The sequence below is a fragment of the Filicampus tigris genome, chromosome 7 (assembly GCF_054856515.1).
Source record: "Filicampus tigris isolate MCC_2025a chromosome 7, RoL_Ftig_1.0, whole genome shotgun sequence".
In the NCBI taxonomy this organism is placed as follows: domain Eukaryota; kingdom Metazoa; phylum Chordata; class Actinopteri; order Syngnathiformes; family Syngnathidae; genus Filicampus; species Filicampus tigris.
The window spans coordinates 4867031-4885399 of record NC_141223.1 but is presented as its reverse complement, the minus strand read 5'-3'; the positions used below and the strand labels follow the sequence as shown (position 1 = coordinate 4885399).

General features: G+C 42.2%; 1 protein-coding gene across 11 annotated transcripts in view; it reads right to left on the bottom strand.

The window, feature by feature from the left end:
- elna (elastin a) overlaps nt 1–18369 on the bottom strand; it is a 74956-nt gene that overhangs the window by 21497 nt on the left and 35090 nt on the right. For 10 of the 11 annotated variants that reach the window (XM_086035069.1, XM_086035070.1, XM_086035068.1 and 7 more), the window contains 4 exons: nt 17058–17153; nt 16860–16886; nt 348–413; nt 142–213 (listed from right to left, as the gene is read on the bottom strand). In XM_086035069.1, the coding sequence (XP_085891195.1) occupies nt 142–213; nt 348–413; nt 16860–16886; nt 17058–17153 (261 nt within the window). Of the gene's footprint in view, nt 1–141; nt 214–347; nt 414–16859; nt 16896–17057; nt 17154–18369 lie in introns of all 11 variants that reach the window. The other variant, XM_086035079.1, reaches the window with a different exon arrangement.

Sequence of the window (18369 nt, the reverse complement as noted above, 5' to 3'; positions counted from 1 at the left end):
ATGATAAACAGTCTTACAAGAATACCTCCCTGACAGATTCTCTTAGATTTCATCTTGTGCGAGTGTACCTAATGAATTGGCTTGTGAGTATATACCTGTACTCTTTATTACATTTAGACTATTCCAGAGTCATGACTGTACCTCTTTTACCAGCCTTCTGCCCAGCTCCTGGGAATACGCCAGCGGGGACTCCACCATATCCTCCATAACCACCTTTGTGAGAACAGAAAATATTTGCTGGTGAAACTATGCCTGAATTTGGAAAAAAGCTATAAACCGTTTCACGTTGACGTTTGTTACTGAGAAAATAATAGACAGACGGCTTCCTAACATACTGTAGTACTCACCGCCGCCTAGGCCTCCAGCTCCATAACCGCCAGCTCCGAGAGCCCCGGCTCCTAGATTGCCATAACCTAAAAAGAGATATATCCGAGTTTGAAAACAAGCAACAGATAAGCAAACTGAAATTGTACAACAATGCTTGTTGACATGCAATGACACTCTAAGGAAGGGGTGTCCAAGCTTTTTGGAAAGACAGACAGATTTGGTGAGGTGAAAATGTGGGGGACCGACCACTTAGCCCACAGGTGTCAAACTCAAGGACCGGGGGCCAGATCTGGCCCGCCGCTTCATTTTATGTGGCCCGCGAAAGCAAATCCAGCATGTCAACTTCCATAATGCTGGCTGAAATCTGTACCAAAATTTCAAATCGTCTTATGAATGAAATCATAACAGACATTTTGAACTTTTTTTTTGTTACGGTCATTTGAACAAACTTTTATTCTTGACTTCTGATTTCAAAACTAGTTATCCATCAATTTGTTTTGTACTGTACTGTATCTGTAATACAATTAGGAAGTGATTGAACATTTATATGGTTTCAAACTAATTGCCCTCCGAGGAAATCTGTGACTACAATATGGTTTATGGTTTATGATTTAGCCTGACATTCTTTTTTACATGGAACACCAATAAATCCAAGCACATTTCATAACGTAACTTGATATAAGCCTTGTATTTCTATTTTTGCTTTATTTCAAAACATCAAAGTAGGCATACACAGGCAAGTTTTGTTCATTTTACATCAATGAACGTAGCTTCCGATTATTTTAACTCAAGCCTATCGTCGAATCCAGGACAGAACATTTATTGTTGCTGCTCGACAGACACAAAACACGCTGAAGCAGATGAATACCTGGTGTGGTATTCTAAACACTTTCTACCAAAATAAGACAATTTGGGGTCAAAAATTGACCAATCCATTATTTGGGTCAATATGACCCGACTTTCTGGATTGTTTTTGCAGAAAACAACCCAAAAATGGGTAGTTTTGTACAAAACAACCCCAAAAAAAGCTCTGTTTTGTACAAAACAATGCAAGGAGGTGGGTCAAATCGACCCAATTAGTTGATCGGTCCATTTCTGACCCAAAATGGTGTTACTTCTAACCCAACTGTTTTTAGAGTGTAGCATCAAGAGTCAAGACTTTCTCGCTTTTGAGTCATCTTCTTGCCTAAATAGTCCAATCACGAAGATGTAAACTATGCGGATACATGAAAAACAAAAGACTACAACCTAGTCACCATCATTGGTACAGTTTTGGGAGAATACCATAAACATGCAGGTACTATATTTGAACAAGCTGCGCTGAGACAAGCATACTGGAACTGGGAATGTTTTTGGAACGAGCCAAAACACACACGGTCACACTCACACCTAAAAAGGGTCTAAGTCGGGTGCGAGACCAAGTGAACAAGGGAAGCGAGTGGAATAAGGCAGACGGGATGAGACCTTGAGTGCACCCAGTAAAGCTCAGAGTGAAGGTAATGACAAAGATAAGTGATGATGGCGAGGAATGTGTGAGGAAAGCAACCGTGCGCGATGAACCCTGCCAAAGGCTTGACAAACACACAAGGCATGCAACACGAGCCTCTGCGCTGAGCTAAGAGTTCCAAAGCAATCTCCTTCTTAGACGTCAAGTGTACATGCAGGCACACCTCGGAGTTAACTCCAAGTCAAAGTTTGATCACTGTTCTAGAAGATGAAAAACAACACTATGTAACTATTTGATTGAATAACTTTAACAGTGACAGTAGTTAGCAGAAATAGCCCATTCAAGTAGCCTAGTGCATGTGACCGGCATTTACCAATTTTCTCCATTGGCCAATGGGACAGGGGCACAAATTATATTCCAAAAAGTATATTGAATTACAGAGAGGCGGCGGCGTGCTCAGTGGGTATAACCCCTGACTTCAGACAACGGGGGCAGGGGATCAAATCCCGGTCAGGGGGAACGGTAGCATCCAGTTGGGTCCCTCGGCAAAGCCCTTTATGCACTCTAAAAACATCCATCCATCCATTATCGATACCGCTTATCCTTACAAGGGTCGCGGGGCGTGCCGGAGCCTATCCCAGCTGTCTTCGGGCAGTAGGCGGGGGACACCCTGAATTGGTTGGCAGCCAATCACAGGGCGCACAGAGACAAACATCCGCACTCACAATCACACCTAGGGGCAATTTAGAGAGTCCAATCAACTTAACATGCATGTTTTTGGAATGTGGGAGGAAACCGGAGTACCCGGAGAAAACCAACGCAGGCACGGGGAGAACATGCAAAGTCCACACAGGGAGGCCGGGATCGAACCCACGACCTCTGAACTGTGAGGCGGACGTGCTAACCAGTCGACCACCGTGCCGCCCCACTCTAAAAACAGTTGAGGTAAAAATAACACCATTTTTGGTCAAAAATGGACTACTTGGTTAGATTCGACCCACCTTCTTGCGTTGTTTTGCACAAAACAGTCCAATTTTTTGTGGTTGTTTTGTACAAAGCTACCAATTTTTGGGGTTGTATTCTGCAAAAACAACTCAGAGAGTTGGGTCAAATCAACCCAAATAGTGAATCGGTCCTTTTTGACCGCAAAATGTGTTATATTTAACCCAACTCATTTGGCGTTTCGGAGCCACTGTGCATCTTGAAGGGCATCTGGCGTAAAACTGTGCCAAACATCATGTGAGTAACTCTCTGTGGCCACCCCTGACTAAAAGCGAGTACAGTATTGTATTAGAAAGACAAACTGTATGATAGACCCTCAGAACATGACAATGGAAAATGTAAATAACGCTCCAAATGTTTTCTGTGTAAAATGTACTCTGAATATTATTCTACCCCGAGTGTAAATTTGACTCTGTTTAGACTGCGACCAAATACTGTCTTTTTAGAGTAAAATATACTCCACGAAATTTACTGTGGTAGCTTTACATCTACGCTACGGCAAAGAGGGATGAAACAGGGGTGTTTTTCATGTCACAGATGAGTAGGACGAAAAACAAATCGTCACGTGGCCCACTTGTTTTCACATGTGTAAGAGGTAGCCTGTCTCCGCCGATGGCGCTCAGGGTCAGGACGCATCTGCGTCAGAGACCTCGCTCTGGTTTGAGATCACAAGATGAGATGCAGACACACAGAAGTGAGTCCAAAATGATATGACTGACCATGAGTTCCAGGCTGTCGGCATAAAGCGCTTGCAGACAATGTTGGGACTTTACTTGACAGTGAGAAAATACAGAAAATAAGTCCAAATGAAACAATACTTATTCCCTTAGAAACTGCATGTGAATGCTGATTGACCAGATAACATGCAAATATGATCTCTCGTGTCTCTGGGCAGCTTGGGGGATGCCACATAGGTATGTTAAAGTGGATGCAATTCATTTTAGGGGTCACAGAGGACACTGTGGGAAAAAAAAAAAAAAAGATTTGATGGCTTCATCATATGCTTTATATTTGTAGGAGTTGGGTTTTGAACAAGAGGTCTGTTTGGCCATATTTACAACAAGTTGTGAGCCTAAACAACCATATTTGTGTTGGACATGTACTCCAGCAGGGCATCAACTTACACAAAACGTGCAGAATCATCAATTTCCTTTCCCAGTATTTATTTAAATTCTGACAAATTGAAGGATTCCTGTATACCCGCTGTCTTGTGTCCATCATTTCTATGTGATCTGCTCTAGGCAAAGCAGGGAACCCGTGGGACCATCTCTGCTGTATTTGGAAAATGAACAGAACATCTCAACAAAAGGTCAAAGATCCAATCCAAGAAACGTATTTATACGACAACTGCATTTTGGACACAAACATCAAACCAGCGGAGACAAATTACTCCCGGTACTCGAATCAATGTCTAATCTAATCTCTTATCGGAATATATGCAGAGTCGAGCATTCCAAATACATTTTCGGTAAAGATAATGAGAATACTGGTATGCGGATAACACTGTCGTCAGGCATTTTTACAGCTCAGTGTTATCGTGGATTGTTTTGATCCAAAAACGCACACAAACAAAACGTCCTGATTTTAGTAGATTGTTCTTATCCTTAAAAAAATGAGTGATGGATGCAGTATTACGGATGGATGGATGGATGGATGGATGGAAAGATGGATGGATGGACACTCTCAAAACCGAGAGTCCAGAGGGCAAGGTTTTGCTCTTCGTACCGTTTCCAGAGCCTACAAGGTACAGCTACGTGACCAAGTCAAAAAAGTCACGTTTCAAAAGAAGTGCCTTTATAAGTGCCGTGCCCGTGACAAGCCGCTGTTGTACCTTATAAGTTACGATGGAGTATTTCAAGGGAACATATGAAAGGAGAAAGAAATGTAAATCTTTGTTGCCGCTATGAGACTTGACACTGGCCAGACAATGTGGCTAAGAGTCTCAGTCACCAAGCCGTGTTCTCAGCCCGAGCGGTGGATATGAGCCAGTGTGAACAGAAATCTCTGGTTTCAATCTCACTCCTCAAACACCTCGCTCATTCTCCATTGGGGCGAGGTCAGACAATCTCGTTTGAGAACCGAGGGATACAAAAGCCATTAATCAAAACACTGTCTTCGCTCCTCACTCTCCCTCCATCGCTTGTTCGCTCTGTTTTTCAACCTTATTTTTTTTCCCGTTTCCCCCACAGCACTTTCTACGAGTTTACGTAGAGCAGACACGAGGTGTTAATGGCATCGATAAGGGGGAGCCAAATATAAGTGAGGGACGGGTGAATTCATTCACCGCTTCACATCTCTTCCGTTCTTGCTCTCTACTTTAACCACCGAACGTAGCAGAGCGGAGGACGGACCCCTGAGGTGTCTCGGAGATATTGTCGATGCGTTTTTTTTTTCTTTTTTCCTTCTTTGTCTTTGCTCTGTTAGCTTGCAGAAAAGCAGACAGACACCATTTGAACTCGTGCTACTTTCCTCCTGTCATCTCGTGTCGAAACCGGTGTTAAAGTGCAAAAGCGAGAAGTATGACACATACCGCATACTTGCTTGCGCTAACCATGACATCATTAACACCAAAAGGTGCGCAGAATGCGGGGACGTGCTTTGGCAATGCACAGCGCTGCGCTTTCTGTAATGTGACGGAAAAATCTTCCCGCTAACCTCGTCTTCAAAGAGTTGACGAATTCCCCGAAGAATCGGCATTTTTCTTGGATTGACGAGTGGGATCGATTCTTGGGCGATGGCCCCAAATACATTTCCACTTTATAAAGTAAGCCTACCATTATGTCCTTCGCAGTCATCACACACGATTTTTATCAGTATCAAATTATCACGCTGTGCGGCTTCCAAGTTGGTGGATAGATAGCATTTTTGTGAGGTGACGCAGGGCGAGCTGGATAAAAGCAGAGTGATGTGAGGTGCTGTAGTAATTCCACATTGCGTGAGACACAAGCGGATACGCCGACACTTCCCTTGCATTCTCTCTCCTCCCTTCTCCCGTGACCTCCAATTGTCCTTGCCACTTCCAGGTTCCCTGTGCTGTCACTTATCAGCACCCAGTTGTGAGATGCAAGGTCGCGTACGTGTTGAATTAATTATATGTTCACACTCTACTGCACATAATGCCTCTCCTTTACTTAAAGTAGAAGGCAACCCAAACTGATTTTTTTCCAGAATATGTCCTATGGAGGCCCACTAGTTGAAACAAGGCATTCGGATTGATATGGCGTTGGTGGAATATGAGAAATCCACCCGTTTTAGCCATCTCAGGGGGCGGCCATTTTGTCACTTCTGTTGACTGAAAATGACATCACAACTTCTCAGGGGTCAGTGAACGACCAATCGCAGCTCACCTGTTTTCTGAAGCTGAGCCGTGATTGGTCGTTCCCTGAGCCCTGAGCAACTGTGATGTCATCTTAAGTCGACAGAAGTGACAAAATGGCCGACCCCGAGGTAGCTAAAAGTGGGTACATTTTGCTGTTTAACTCAAATTCCACAACCAAGAGTGCCTTGTTTCAACTAGTGGGCCTGCATAGAATATATTCTGGGAAAAAATATGTTTGGGTTGACTTCCACTTTAATGGTGTGAGCTTGCTGACTTGGGCAGAATGCCTCCTATTGTTTTTCATTGAATGTTTCCATGGAGTCATGACACTATCAATGACGGCTTCCAAAAGTGATCAGTCAAACTATTTGTTGTCTTAAGTGACTTCCTCCTGATAGAAATGGTTCTGATGTGGCCCAGTTCTCCTCAGAGTTGTCTTCTAGTGGCAATTAGGCTCATAAATGAGCAATTTGATTTTCCCAAACTTTTTTACAGTTCAGCACTCCTGGAATGTACCTAAATACAATATATTGAATAAATGTAACTTTTAAAAGCCAAAATGAAGAATAAATACCGAGCCGCCGATTATGGGCTGTATTCAGAAATCAACGAGAGCGTTCGGCCTCTGACAGCACACGAGGATGACGGATAGTCTGCTTCATTACTACGTTCAAGTTTTTCTGTATCTTAAAATGGATAACCTTAACCAGAATCCCGCGTCGCATTGTTGCCTACAGTACAAACCGGGTGGATTGACGCTTTGTGGATTGACGCTAACGGGGACAAGTCCTATGGAAAACGGATCGCTGGAATTGGCAACCCGATAAACATTTTGGGTTCCCACCCTCAGTTGAAAAACAGTACATACATGTAGAGGAGAAATATTGCTTTGATTGTTGCTGGTTTTGTTTGTTTGTTTGTTGGGTGGATTACAGAAAAACCATTGGCAGCAGTCTTAATTTCAATCATTTCGGTCTGCAGAGAGGTTTGAACCTATTAACCCACCTTTCACCATGTTATGTCATGGGCAGAGCTACTTCCCCATCCTATACATTTTTTCTTCCTATGACACAACTCTGTGTTGAGCAATTATCACACTGCAGATATTTTAGTACACGTTACAATTGTTGAAAAAAAAAAAAACTGTACACAAAACTATTTACAGGACGAGTGCACGACTTCGTTTGGGAATTAACGTGTCTATGTGTGAAAAAGATTTGAATACTTGCATGTAAAACAAAGAAAAATCGCCAAGATGTGAGTAAGAGACATCTCACTAATGCAGGAAATTAGCAAAACTTTCCAATGGCTTCATCTGAAGAGTAAGTGTGAAAGTTTCTCGTTGCAAGTCGTGCTACTGTGCTGCTGCCTGAGTAACGACTCTGCAAACAGCTTTACGTAAAATGTATTCGTGCTCTGCCTTAATTACCTCGGCAAAATGGTTTATTTTGTGGAGCTGTTTGTTAGTCTGTCTGTCTTTAGAACTTCCAAATGTAACTGTTCTCTCTGTTGCCTTGCATGCCAAAACATTAAAACGGGGGGAATATTATGACTAATACACTTGAGGTCATTGCTAAGTGCTGCTACTTCTTACACACGTTGGGAAAAACTCACTTCCCACAACAAACATCCGCACTTTGACTGAGCCACATACGCAGCACTTACAGCGCACACGTGACTCGAGCAATAATTCTGTCAGGAATAATGTCTATGATTCATTAAAAAACATTTCTGGCAACGAGTCATGATCAAACGGCCCCAGCGTTGCATGATGTGGTACGGTTGGCTTCATCAACCCACGATCTCCAACTCTCACTGGAGCCACGTGTGAAGCGGTTGGGCTGAAAATCGGCACCTCCAAAATATGAGACCGTGGAGCCTCAGTCGGAAAAGGGTGGAGAGTCTCGGATACAAGCGGCTAAAATGAGTTTCCTCCACAGGGTGTCCCGGCTCAGTCATTTGGGAGGGACTTAAGAAGAGGCAGATGAGGTGGCTCGGGCATCTGATTAGGATGCCTCTGGGAAACCTCTACCCTAGTGGTCTGAAAACGCCTTGGGATTCCACTGAAAGAGCTGCAAGAATTGGTTGGGGAGAGGGAAGTCAGAGCTTCTCTGCTAAAGCTCCTGGGAGAACTTCAGGATTTCAAGGGTAATTCAAAGGCGACCGACGGTTTTGGGGAGCTGTTGAGACAGGCGCTTTAGGCCTTAATGGGTTAATTTAAAAACAAGAAATTATTTTAAGTTGACGGTGCAGAAATTGCACAACCGTAAATCAATTCTGATCCAATTACTGGTTTGGTTGTTAATATGTCGGAAAACAGGAAAGCATATCGATCGATCATTTCTTTTCAAAGTAAAAGCAAATGTTTTAGTTGGACACAAAGATAATCACTCTGCTTTCATGAAGGACTACAGAAATGGGAGAATATTTACTGTTGACACGCTGGAAACGTTGAGGATTTGGTCAATTTGGGGTTAAAATTTAACGATTCATTGATTATCAAAAACAATTATTGATTTCGTGGGTAATCCAATACTTGTCAAGTAATTGTTACACTTATATATATATATTTCTCAAATGAGTAAGTCCATTTGTGAGTAAATTGAGATCATCGTTCTCAGTATTCATACTTTGTGTGACATTTCCGTTTGGTGGCGCGCCATGAGATTTCGCAACAATAAAACGGGTGGCTTGGCTCCATAAGGTTGGAAAACACTTGTCTACAAAACAGGAACTTTATTTTCCACTCAGCAATGTCGCCGTTCCATCTGTGGTGACAGTTGTTGTTCCTGTTTAGATTTGAAACTCTACTCATTTGTAAACCTCGCATTACGCCATTATCCATTGAGTCAATGATGTCATTGTTTACACTTCAAGTCATACGAAGCCCGACAGCGGCAGACCGTACGCTTTCAACCACACCAGAGAGTTCGGCCCTTTGCTGCTTTTTGTTAGAACTGAGAGGATCTGCTACTCTTTATCCACTTTGAAGGAATGTCCCATCTGCTCTGCCAACTCTGAGCCCCTGAACATGTCTGAGGAGTATCTACAATTCAGTGCTCATCAACCATTTGGGCTTGGCACACAAACCTGCAGCATGTTCAACAAAAGGCATTCGGAGCCGGCAAAAACACATTGCAAGCATTAGATTATGGAACATGTGAGGAGAAACATCACAGATCCGAGCAGCCAGCCCAGAAAAGATTAATTGTACAAAACTATGAATCGGGTTAGAACTCATGTCAAAACGCAAAGCCTGAAGGCATGCTATGTACACTTGGACCAAGAGTGTTTCCTCTCCCAGATGGTCCACATGTGCATCTGACCGCCATTGCACCGAATACTTTTCTGACAAGTCAGGGTTGAGGAAGGAGACCGATGCCGGACAGGTCGGCTGCTGACATGCACATTGAAACAGTGACGCTGGATGCACGGGCTCCCAAAGCATTCTCCAAGTTCTTCCGTCATAGGAAAGGTTGCGGAGCACAGCGCAGCCATCTGTTGCGTGTCACTGCTGCAATCATTGGCAAGAGAATATTAAGTGAAAGAATTTGAAAAAGGATGCATTATGTCATGGGACTGACAAAAAAAAAAACAGGAATCCTGACAAATGGTGGCTTGTTGTGTTGAAAGACTATGACACCTTGATAGGCTGCAGAAGGTTAAAAGATCCTAAACCTGTCAACCTGTATAATTGAGGACCTTATACAAGTTGAGGAATCTATGGAGACAGTTGAGTGGCTAATGTGAGCGCTGGGAGTTTTGGGGTCAGCCGTCCCAGCAGAGACTCAATCCACCCGTCCCTTCTCCGTAGCAACAATTTGGACTTGTTCAGCAGTCAATTGTTGGACATTTATAAAATGGTGCGCCAAGTACAAACAAATCTGATGCCAGCTGCACAAAAATAGCTGTGTGAACCACTTTACTACCGATGACCCCTTGCGGACTGTATTTTTTCAATATCATAAGGAGGTTATTGACTTATTTAACAAAAAAACATAGAGAGGGCCATTATTGCAATTTTAACAGGCCAGCACCTCCTGTTAGCAAAAGAGAAAAATTACTACAAATTAGAGCAATAGAATTTGTGTTGGAGATGTTGCAGAAACATGGCCAACAGAGCCCATGTGTAACAATGTGCGACTGAGGTATGTTATTTGTTGCCACGGCCGATGGAAACCTCGGCCAGAATCGAATGATTTTGTGTACATTTTTGCCAACTGTAAATATTTGTCTTAATTTGCATTTGCCTTTGTAGTTCACAACACTCATTAAAAAAATCAAAAGGTCCAATAGTTTTGACTGGGGAGCTCAGCTGGTTAGAGAGAGCGAGAGAGAGAGAGAGAGAGAGAGTGAGAGACTCCATCTGTGTCCAAACAACCCAGGGACAATATTGCCAGATGGACAAGGACAGTGGTTCATACTCCAGACTTACTGGAAAACAAAAGCTGGAAGATTGGCTTGACTTTGCCAAGGGATGGCTCATCAACTCACACACAGCGTACATCAGGCTGAGACCGAGGCGCGTAGCATGCAAAACTGATTAGACACAAACAAAAACTAATAAAAGCCACAACTTAACTTTCATTGCTTTTCAATTACAATACTTCTTGGGAATATTGGGTAAGATTATGGAGATGCTAAGAAAATCTGCTTACATCACCCAAGAAAACCTTTTAGGAAACAAATTTTGCAGTAAGAATAAAAAAGCTGTTGTATGTGTGTGTGTGTGTGTGTGTGTGTGTGTGTGTGTGTGTGTGTGTGTGCTGACTGAATGCTGTTTTCGGGGACCTGACAAACGGCAAAATATTTGGACAGTGACTGGCTTTGTGATTTAGCCGCTGCTGCAAACCATTTTTAAATGCTGTATTTTCCGGACTATAAGCCGCTACTTTTTTCCAAGGTTTTGAACCGTGCGGTTTATATAAAGGCGCGGCTATTCTGTGGATTTTTCTTCCACCGCTATGGGCCCTTTAACCGGAATTACAATACAATACAATACAATACAATTGCCATTAACAGGATGTGACTGCAGGTGGAGGAGTTCAACAGGCGAGGGCGCTATGCACCAGTTAAGCACTAGGCGTTGCATTGGGTGGTATGCGGAAATAGAGCAATAAAAGGACGTTAACTGACAAACTGCAGTGGCAGCGGGCATTGAAATGAAGATAAGTACTGTTTATTTTCTCTTGGTTCTGTTCCGTTTTAATTAGTAAAGTTGCTGCCGTGTTAAAAGGCACTGTTACCAAAGAATCTGTTCAGGTACATAAATGTACATTTACAGTTCAAAATTGTTGTGTAAATGCAGTAAATAGATAGGTGTGGCATATATAAAGGTGCAGCTTATATATGTTTTTTTTCATTGTTTTTAAAAAAACAGAGTGGGTGCGGCTTATACAAAGATGCGGCTTATAGTCCGGAAAATACGGTAAAACAACGTGTTTGGGTGGTGTAGACTCTGAGCACTTTATGGGCAATACATGCATTTTCAGTTTCAATTTTCTGAACTGTATTTGAGCATCCATCCATTTTCTGAAACATTTATCCTCATTTGGGTCACTGGTGAACTGGAGCCTTTCACAGCTGGCTTTTGGCAAGTGGCGCAAGTCCGCCAGCCAGTCACAGTGCACATCCAGACAAATGAACATTCCAACTCTAATTCACACACAGCACATGCTTGACATTCGAATTAGTGGCTCAGCGCGGCTAAATTCAGATCCTAGAACTCGGCCTGCTTTATGTCCTCAACGTATTCATGATTGATGTGTCCGTATGAGCAGATGTGCTGACAAATTCTGAGGTCTGCGGGGATCGAGAAGATATTTAGGCAACATAAGCTGTCAGACAGACGCATTCACATGCGTACAGGTCTGAGCTGAATTAATGGAAAATATTCATGGGGACTCACATCCTGCGCAACATTCTGTATCTCTTCTCTAGCGGTCTGTCATTTTGTGTTTGGGGTAGGAATGAATGTGATCTACATACTGGCCATGTCATTTGGTGTAATTATACCTGGTCAAGGAAATGAGATCCAAAACTATATACTGTGTATGTATATATGTATATATATATATATATATATATATATATATATATATATATATATATATATATATATATATATACATATACACATATATACATATACATATATATACACATATATACATATACATATATATACATATATATATCTTCCTGTCCTTGCCACTTCTCATTATCCTTGCTTTTGCTTTCAGGCTACCTTCCATTTCTCTGCTATTCCTGTGCTAGTTTAGCAATCAAAAATGCATCGTCATATTTCTTTCTTTCTTCAAGAAATTATTCTGACACGAGCCAGCGATGAGCGGTAATTGAAACAGGTGCTCTGGGCCACAAATCACAGAACTGCACTCACAAGGCTCAATCCAAATTTCACTAAAGAAATGATTTGAGGATAGTTGTATAATTCAAACTGACACATAATGTTTTGGAACAAAGCAAAGTGTGGAAACTGGCTGTCCAAAGTGATGCTGCAGCTTTTGACTTTTAATGCAGGCTGCCCTCCCTCCCACTGACATACTACAATGACCAGTGGTATCTATCATCTTAATTTAAAAGGATATTGCAGTTCGGACTATCATGACAATATTTTTCTAATCTTGAAATTGATTGCTACGACAATTTTTGGGAATGCAACAAAGACATTAAGTAAAAGTAAATTGCCCCAAAAAATCTGCAGCTCATTTGCATCATATTTTACTGTCAAAAAGGTTATTGCAGGTATACCCAACAGTGGTGGTGACTATATATAATTTCTGCCGACTACAGTATGAACTCAGCAGGGAAGTCTGAAACAAAACAGCTTCCAGATGTAACAACTCAACATCATTTTTGACCTGATGTTTTGTGACATTTCGTTGCGTTAGCCAGCATTCACACCAAGAAATTCTTAAAAGTCATGCTGCCTTTCTAACTATGATGAATTGTCACATGTTATAGATATCAGAGACAGAAAACCACAGGCAAACTGTAAGGGCAAATGTAAATCACAGTAGGTCATAGTGTTTTACTCTAGAAAAATGGCTTGGGAACCAGAAGTTCGAAAACCGACCAATATCACGGCACTACATAGTTTTAACATTCAGAATTGTCAGAAATGTGAACTGCTGTAAAAAAAAATCTGACAAATTGCATCAAAGACAAACATTTTTTTTTTCAAGAATATGTTCCATGCAAGCCCAGTAGTTGAAACAAGGCATTCTGATAAATATTGCTTTTGTGGAATAAGATTTAATTCACCCCTTTTTAGCCATCTCTGGAGGCGGCCATTTTGTCACTTCTGTCGACTGAAAATGACATCACAGTTGCTCAGGGCTCAGGTAACGACCAATCACGGCTCATTTATTTTCTGAAGCTGAGCTATGATTGGTCGTTATCTGAGCCCTGAGCAACTGTGATGTCATCTTCAGTTGACAGAAGTAACAAAATGGCCGCCCCCTGAGATGGCTAAAAAGGGGTGGATTTTGCGGCTTAACTCATATTCCCCAAACGCAATTTTAATCAGAACGCCGTGTTTCAACTAGTGGGCCTGCTGGGAACATTCATTCATTCATTATCCATACCGCTTATCCTCACAAGGGTCGCGGGCGTGCTGGAGCCTATCCCAGCTGTCTTTGGGCAGTAGGCGGGGGACACCCTGAATTGGTTGCCAGCCAATCGCAGGGCACACAGAGACAAACATCCGCACTCACAATCACACCCAGGGGCAATTTAGACAGTCCAATCAACTTACCATGCATGTTTTTGGAATGTGGGAGGAAACCGGAGTACCCGGAGGAAACCCACGCAGGCACGGGGAGAACATGCAAACTCCACACAGGGTGGCCGGAGCCGGGATCGAACCCACGACCTCTGAACTGTGAGGCAGACTTGCTAACCAGTCGACCACCGTGCCGCCCTGCTGGGAACATATTCTCGAGAAAAAAAAATATGTTTGGGTTGATTTTCGCTTTAAGCTTGATTCGAGGTGACAGTTGATAACACTAGAGTCTTCCATTGAAAGTGAGTCTGATTGCGTCATGCAATTTCTGGTGTATATTCCTCTTCTTTCCCAATCACTTTTTAGCATGTCTTGCTCCTTCTTCCATAATAAGGGTCACAAAAAGTTAATCCTATTACCCCGCTTCACTCCTTGAAAGACACAGAAAGCTGTAAATGCCTATTTGGGGCAATCACAGCATGAAGGATTGAATCCATCTATGAAAAAACACAGAAAAGATGATGGCGTGCAGTTGCCGCTCATCAAAAGAAGATTTTTTTTCCTAGGTTCAGAGCGTTGTCAGAACGGGATACGTCACTATTAGTGTGACGCATGCAAGGTTTTGCATGAGCTGCGCTAAAATTCACTATAGTCCCGCGACTCATTTCACCAGCTGTTGCCCTGCATAATAGTCCAGGTCAAACAAGGAGCTTGCCAGTGGAATGCAGCGTCACTCCTGGGCTTCAACAAAAGAATGATCGGAGCGTTTCTCAGTGTGCACAGGTACAGTACGTCAGTGCGTCCTCGCTGATTGCAAATGTTTTCGACGACGCCGGCAACTCTTGAAAGAACCAGAAGAATCCCCACAGGAATTGCAAGAGTTGAAAAATTGCTATCGAATGCCAAAGACTAAGAGCAACTACTCAGCTACAATGACAAGCAATTGCGGGTGTCACATTATCCACCCATGAACCATCCATTTGCTACGCCGGTTATTCTCATTACGATCACAGGTGAACTGAAGCCTATTCCGGCTAACTTTGGAGTGGTTGCCAGCCCTTCGCAGGGCGCATACTGTCGGCAAACAAACAATCACACCAATGGACAATTTTGGTATAGTGTCTCGCTCAACTGCAGTACGGTGTAAATAACACATTGTTCTCTCTTAATTACAAATGTGGGTACACTTTGTTCCCGATGTCTTCTTTTTTTCTCCTCATGAGGCATAGCAGCAAGCAACCTATGACGCAATGTCTTCGATAAAGAATCTTTTTTTGTGACAGTAAAATCAAAGTGTATGGATATTTATTAAAGAGGGGAAGTCAACCCAAACATATTTTTTGAAGAATATGTTCTATGCAGGCCCAGTAGTCTAAACACAGCATTCTGATTAATATTGCATTTGTGGAATATGAGAAATCCACAGGTTTTTAGCTAGCTCAGGGGGCGGCCATTTTGAGAGCCTCAGGGGTCATCAATCACGGCTCACCTGTTTTCTGAAGCTGAGCTATGATTGGTTGTTATCCGAGCCCTGAGCAACTGTGATGTCATTTTCAGTCGACGGAAGTGACAAAATGACCGCTCCCTTAGATGACTAAAAACGGGTGGATTTTGCTGCTTAACTCATATTTCATATTAATCATATTGCCTTGTTTCAACCAGTGGCCCCGCATTGAACATATTTTTAAAAAAAAATATGTTTGGGTTGACTTTCGCTTTAAATATTATGATCTTCTGCCAATGCCATGACATCGTTTGCACGTCACTGCTTTTGCGGTTGTGATCTCACCTTAGATCTTGTAAAATAACATAAAATCGGAAGTAAATGCTTCCTAATATGGAAGAGCACTGGGAGCAGTGTTCTGAAAAGCTCTAAAGGTACAGTCGTTTTATTTCTTAAGAGAATATGCATTATAATTGTCATGCACATTGTAGTGACAGCAGCATGACCTACATGTACGAAAAGTCTTGGTCAATACCTTCCAAATAATCCCTGCCAAAATCAACTTCCGCGCAACACAGCACTGGAAATGAGGTCATTTACACAAAGTGGCTGCCCTGCCAATCTCGGGTGAGGGCAGCCGATTCTGTTATCAGGCCACGACGACATTTGCTTGCTTCCTTATCTGTCCGAACACATAGAGGTATGCTCAGATTGTATCAGCAAGTGCTTGCGGAAATCAAACGATGGCCAAAAGTCGCGAAAGCTGCCGGTGAAGTGTAGACAAAAATACAGCAATGGAAAATATTTATCGTACAGTCATGGAGAAAAGGGCCGTGGCAAATTTCAACTTGGAGGTTTCCAGATATTGTGAGGGTCCGATGGTGAAAAAACACCGTCGGTCCCGCCGCGCCATTGTTCAGCAGGCGTGGATGTTCGCTTATACGCCACTAATCATCACTCACTGATGCAACAGAGATGTAGAGCAGCGGTGCGATCTATGTAAAGCCTCACCTAATCAAGATGCCCATAGTTTGTCAAGCTAATGTAAACCTGCAACATTGGCTGATAAGGGCAGCTTGGTGACAACTCCTCGAAGACAACTCCCACCCGACCAAAGTACAGGATCAGAACAAATATTAAAATCCCACCACCACTCTTGAAACAAACACATGTATGTACCAGATCCAATATAAGGCAACCGCGCATGACCTAATGAGAGTCAAAAACAATTTTTTTTTTTTTTTATGAGTTTAAGAAAGTCATTTTAATTAACACACTTGGAAAGATATTTATTTTACTATGTTTATCGTTATAGTGTTAAGTGTTCTAGACCTGCCCTGAATCATACTGTGAGGGAAATTTTAATAGTTTGACTTCTTAACGGAGCTAAATAAAGTACACATAATATAAGAAAGGAGGAGGGGGGGGGGGGGGGACATTTTCACAAATACGAAGGAAGTTAAGAATTGCTAACACAGTAAGAATGTATTGAATGTCATGGGATTGTGCCAGTGTCCCTAATATTGTGGCTGTTGGTGTACCTTTGCTCCAATATGTTTGAATTGTTTAATCTTACCTGGTTTTGGTCCTTTCCCGCCTTGTCCTACAAAGAGTTAAATAAAGAATCGGAGGTTATACTTTGTCCCACATGTTTATTTACAAAACAACTTTGCAGAGTGAAGCACTAAGGATTCAATTGGTTTAAGACGAATAGAATTGGCATTGACTTTGACTTGAGCACTGGCAGCAGATTTTTGCTGAATGATTTTCCTACCTGCTCCGAGTCCTGCGGTACCAAATCCAGTCTGGCCGACGCCTCCTGGCACCAGACCTCCTGGGCCGCCGCCTTGCCCTCCACCTCCATACCCACCTAAGGTTAAACAGAGACCGACCACTCTCTGATCAGTATTGCTGACAATATCTTTGTCACCATGTCGTTATTCTGAAATTGTATTTTTGAGAAATCTATGCATATGGTTCAGTCTTTCAAAATCATTGTTCTCTGCTTGTAGTGGGTCATAATTTGTTTCTTCAGAGTTGACCTAATTGAAGCTGAGTTTTGGTCGATGTGGGTATGCTTGTCTTTTTCTCATCACATCTCTTTTATTTACTGTTGTGGGTTCAAAACCAAGCTCCGTCTCAAGCAATGGCATTAGCTCGATGGAGGGCAAAGCTCTTTAAAGTGAAGTCAACCCAATCATTTTTTTTTTTTTCAAGAATATGTTCTGTGCAGGCCCGTTAGTTGAAACACGGCATTCTGATTAATATTCTCTTTTGTGGAATATGAGTTAAGCAGCAAAATCCACCCCTTTTTAGCCATCTCAGGGGGTGGCCATTTTGTCACTTCTGTCGACTGAAAATGACATCACAGTTGCTCAGGGCTCAGACAACAACCAATCACGGTTCGGCTTCAGAAATCAAGTCAGCCATAATTGGTTGTTACCTGAGCCCTGAGCAACTGTGATGTCATTTTCAGTCGACAGAAGTAACAAAATGGCCGCCCCCAGAGATGTCTAAAAACGGGTGGATTAACTCTTATTCCACAAACGCAATATTTATCAAAATGCCTTGTTTCAACTAGTGGGCCTGCATAGAACATAATCTTGAAAAAAAAAATGTTTGGGTTGACTTCCACTTTAAAGAACATCACAGAACCTCATAACCGCCTTCACTTTTGTTTGTAATCTTCTGAGTAAAACAAATCTTGTTTGTGAATAATTTATGTTTGTTAGTGGGGGGGGGCTTTCAGAACTTTTAAATCCATATAGCTTTTACTATTGGGTGGTGCGAGATATAAAAAATGTCAAGTACAAACAGATGTCACGATGTGTGGCCAGTTCAGTTATCAGTCCTGGAAAGCGTACTGGTTTAGTTTAATTGTAAGCCGTATATCATGAGAGGGAAAAATGAGTTTTTGTGGTTTTGCAGGACCATATTTAACATTGCCAAATCATTTCCATTAAGCTATATTTCTATATTACATTTAACTGAACCTTTGGTTCACTTTCATGCTTTATTAAGTTCGTTTTTTAATATGTATGCGTCAGCGTAGTAAAATGTCTGAACTGCAGCAACATGGTTTAGCA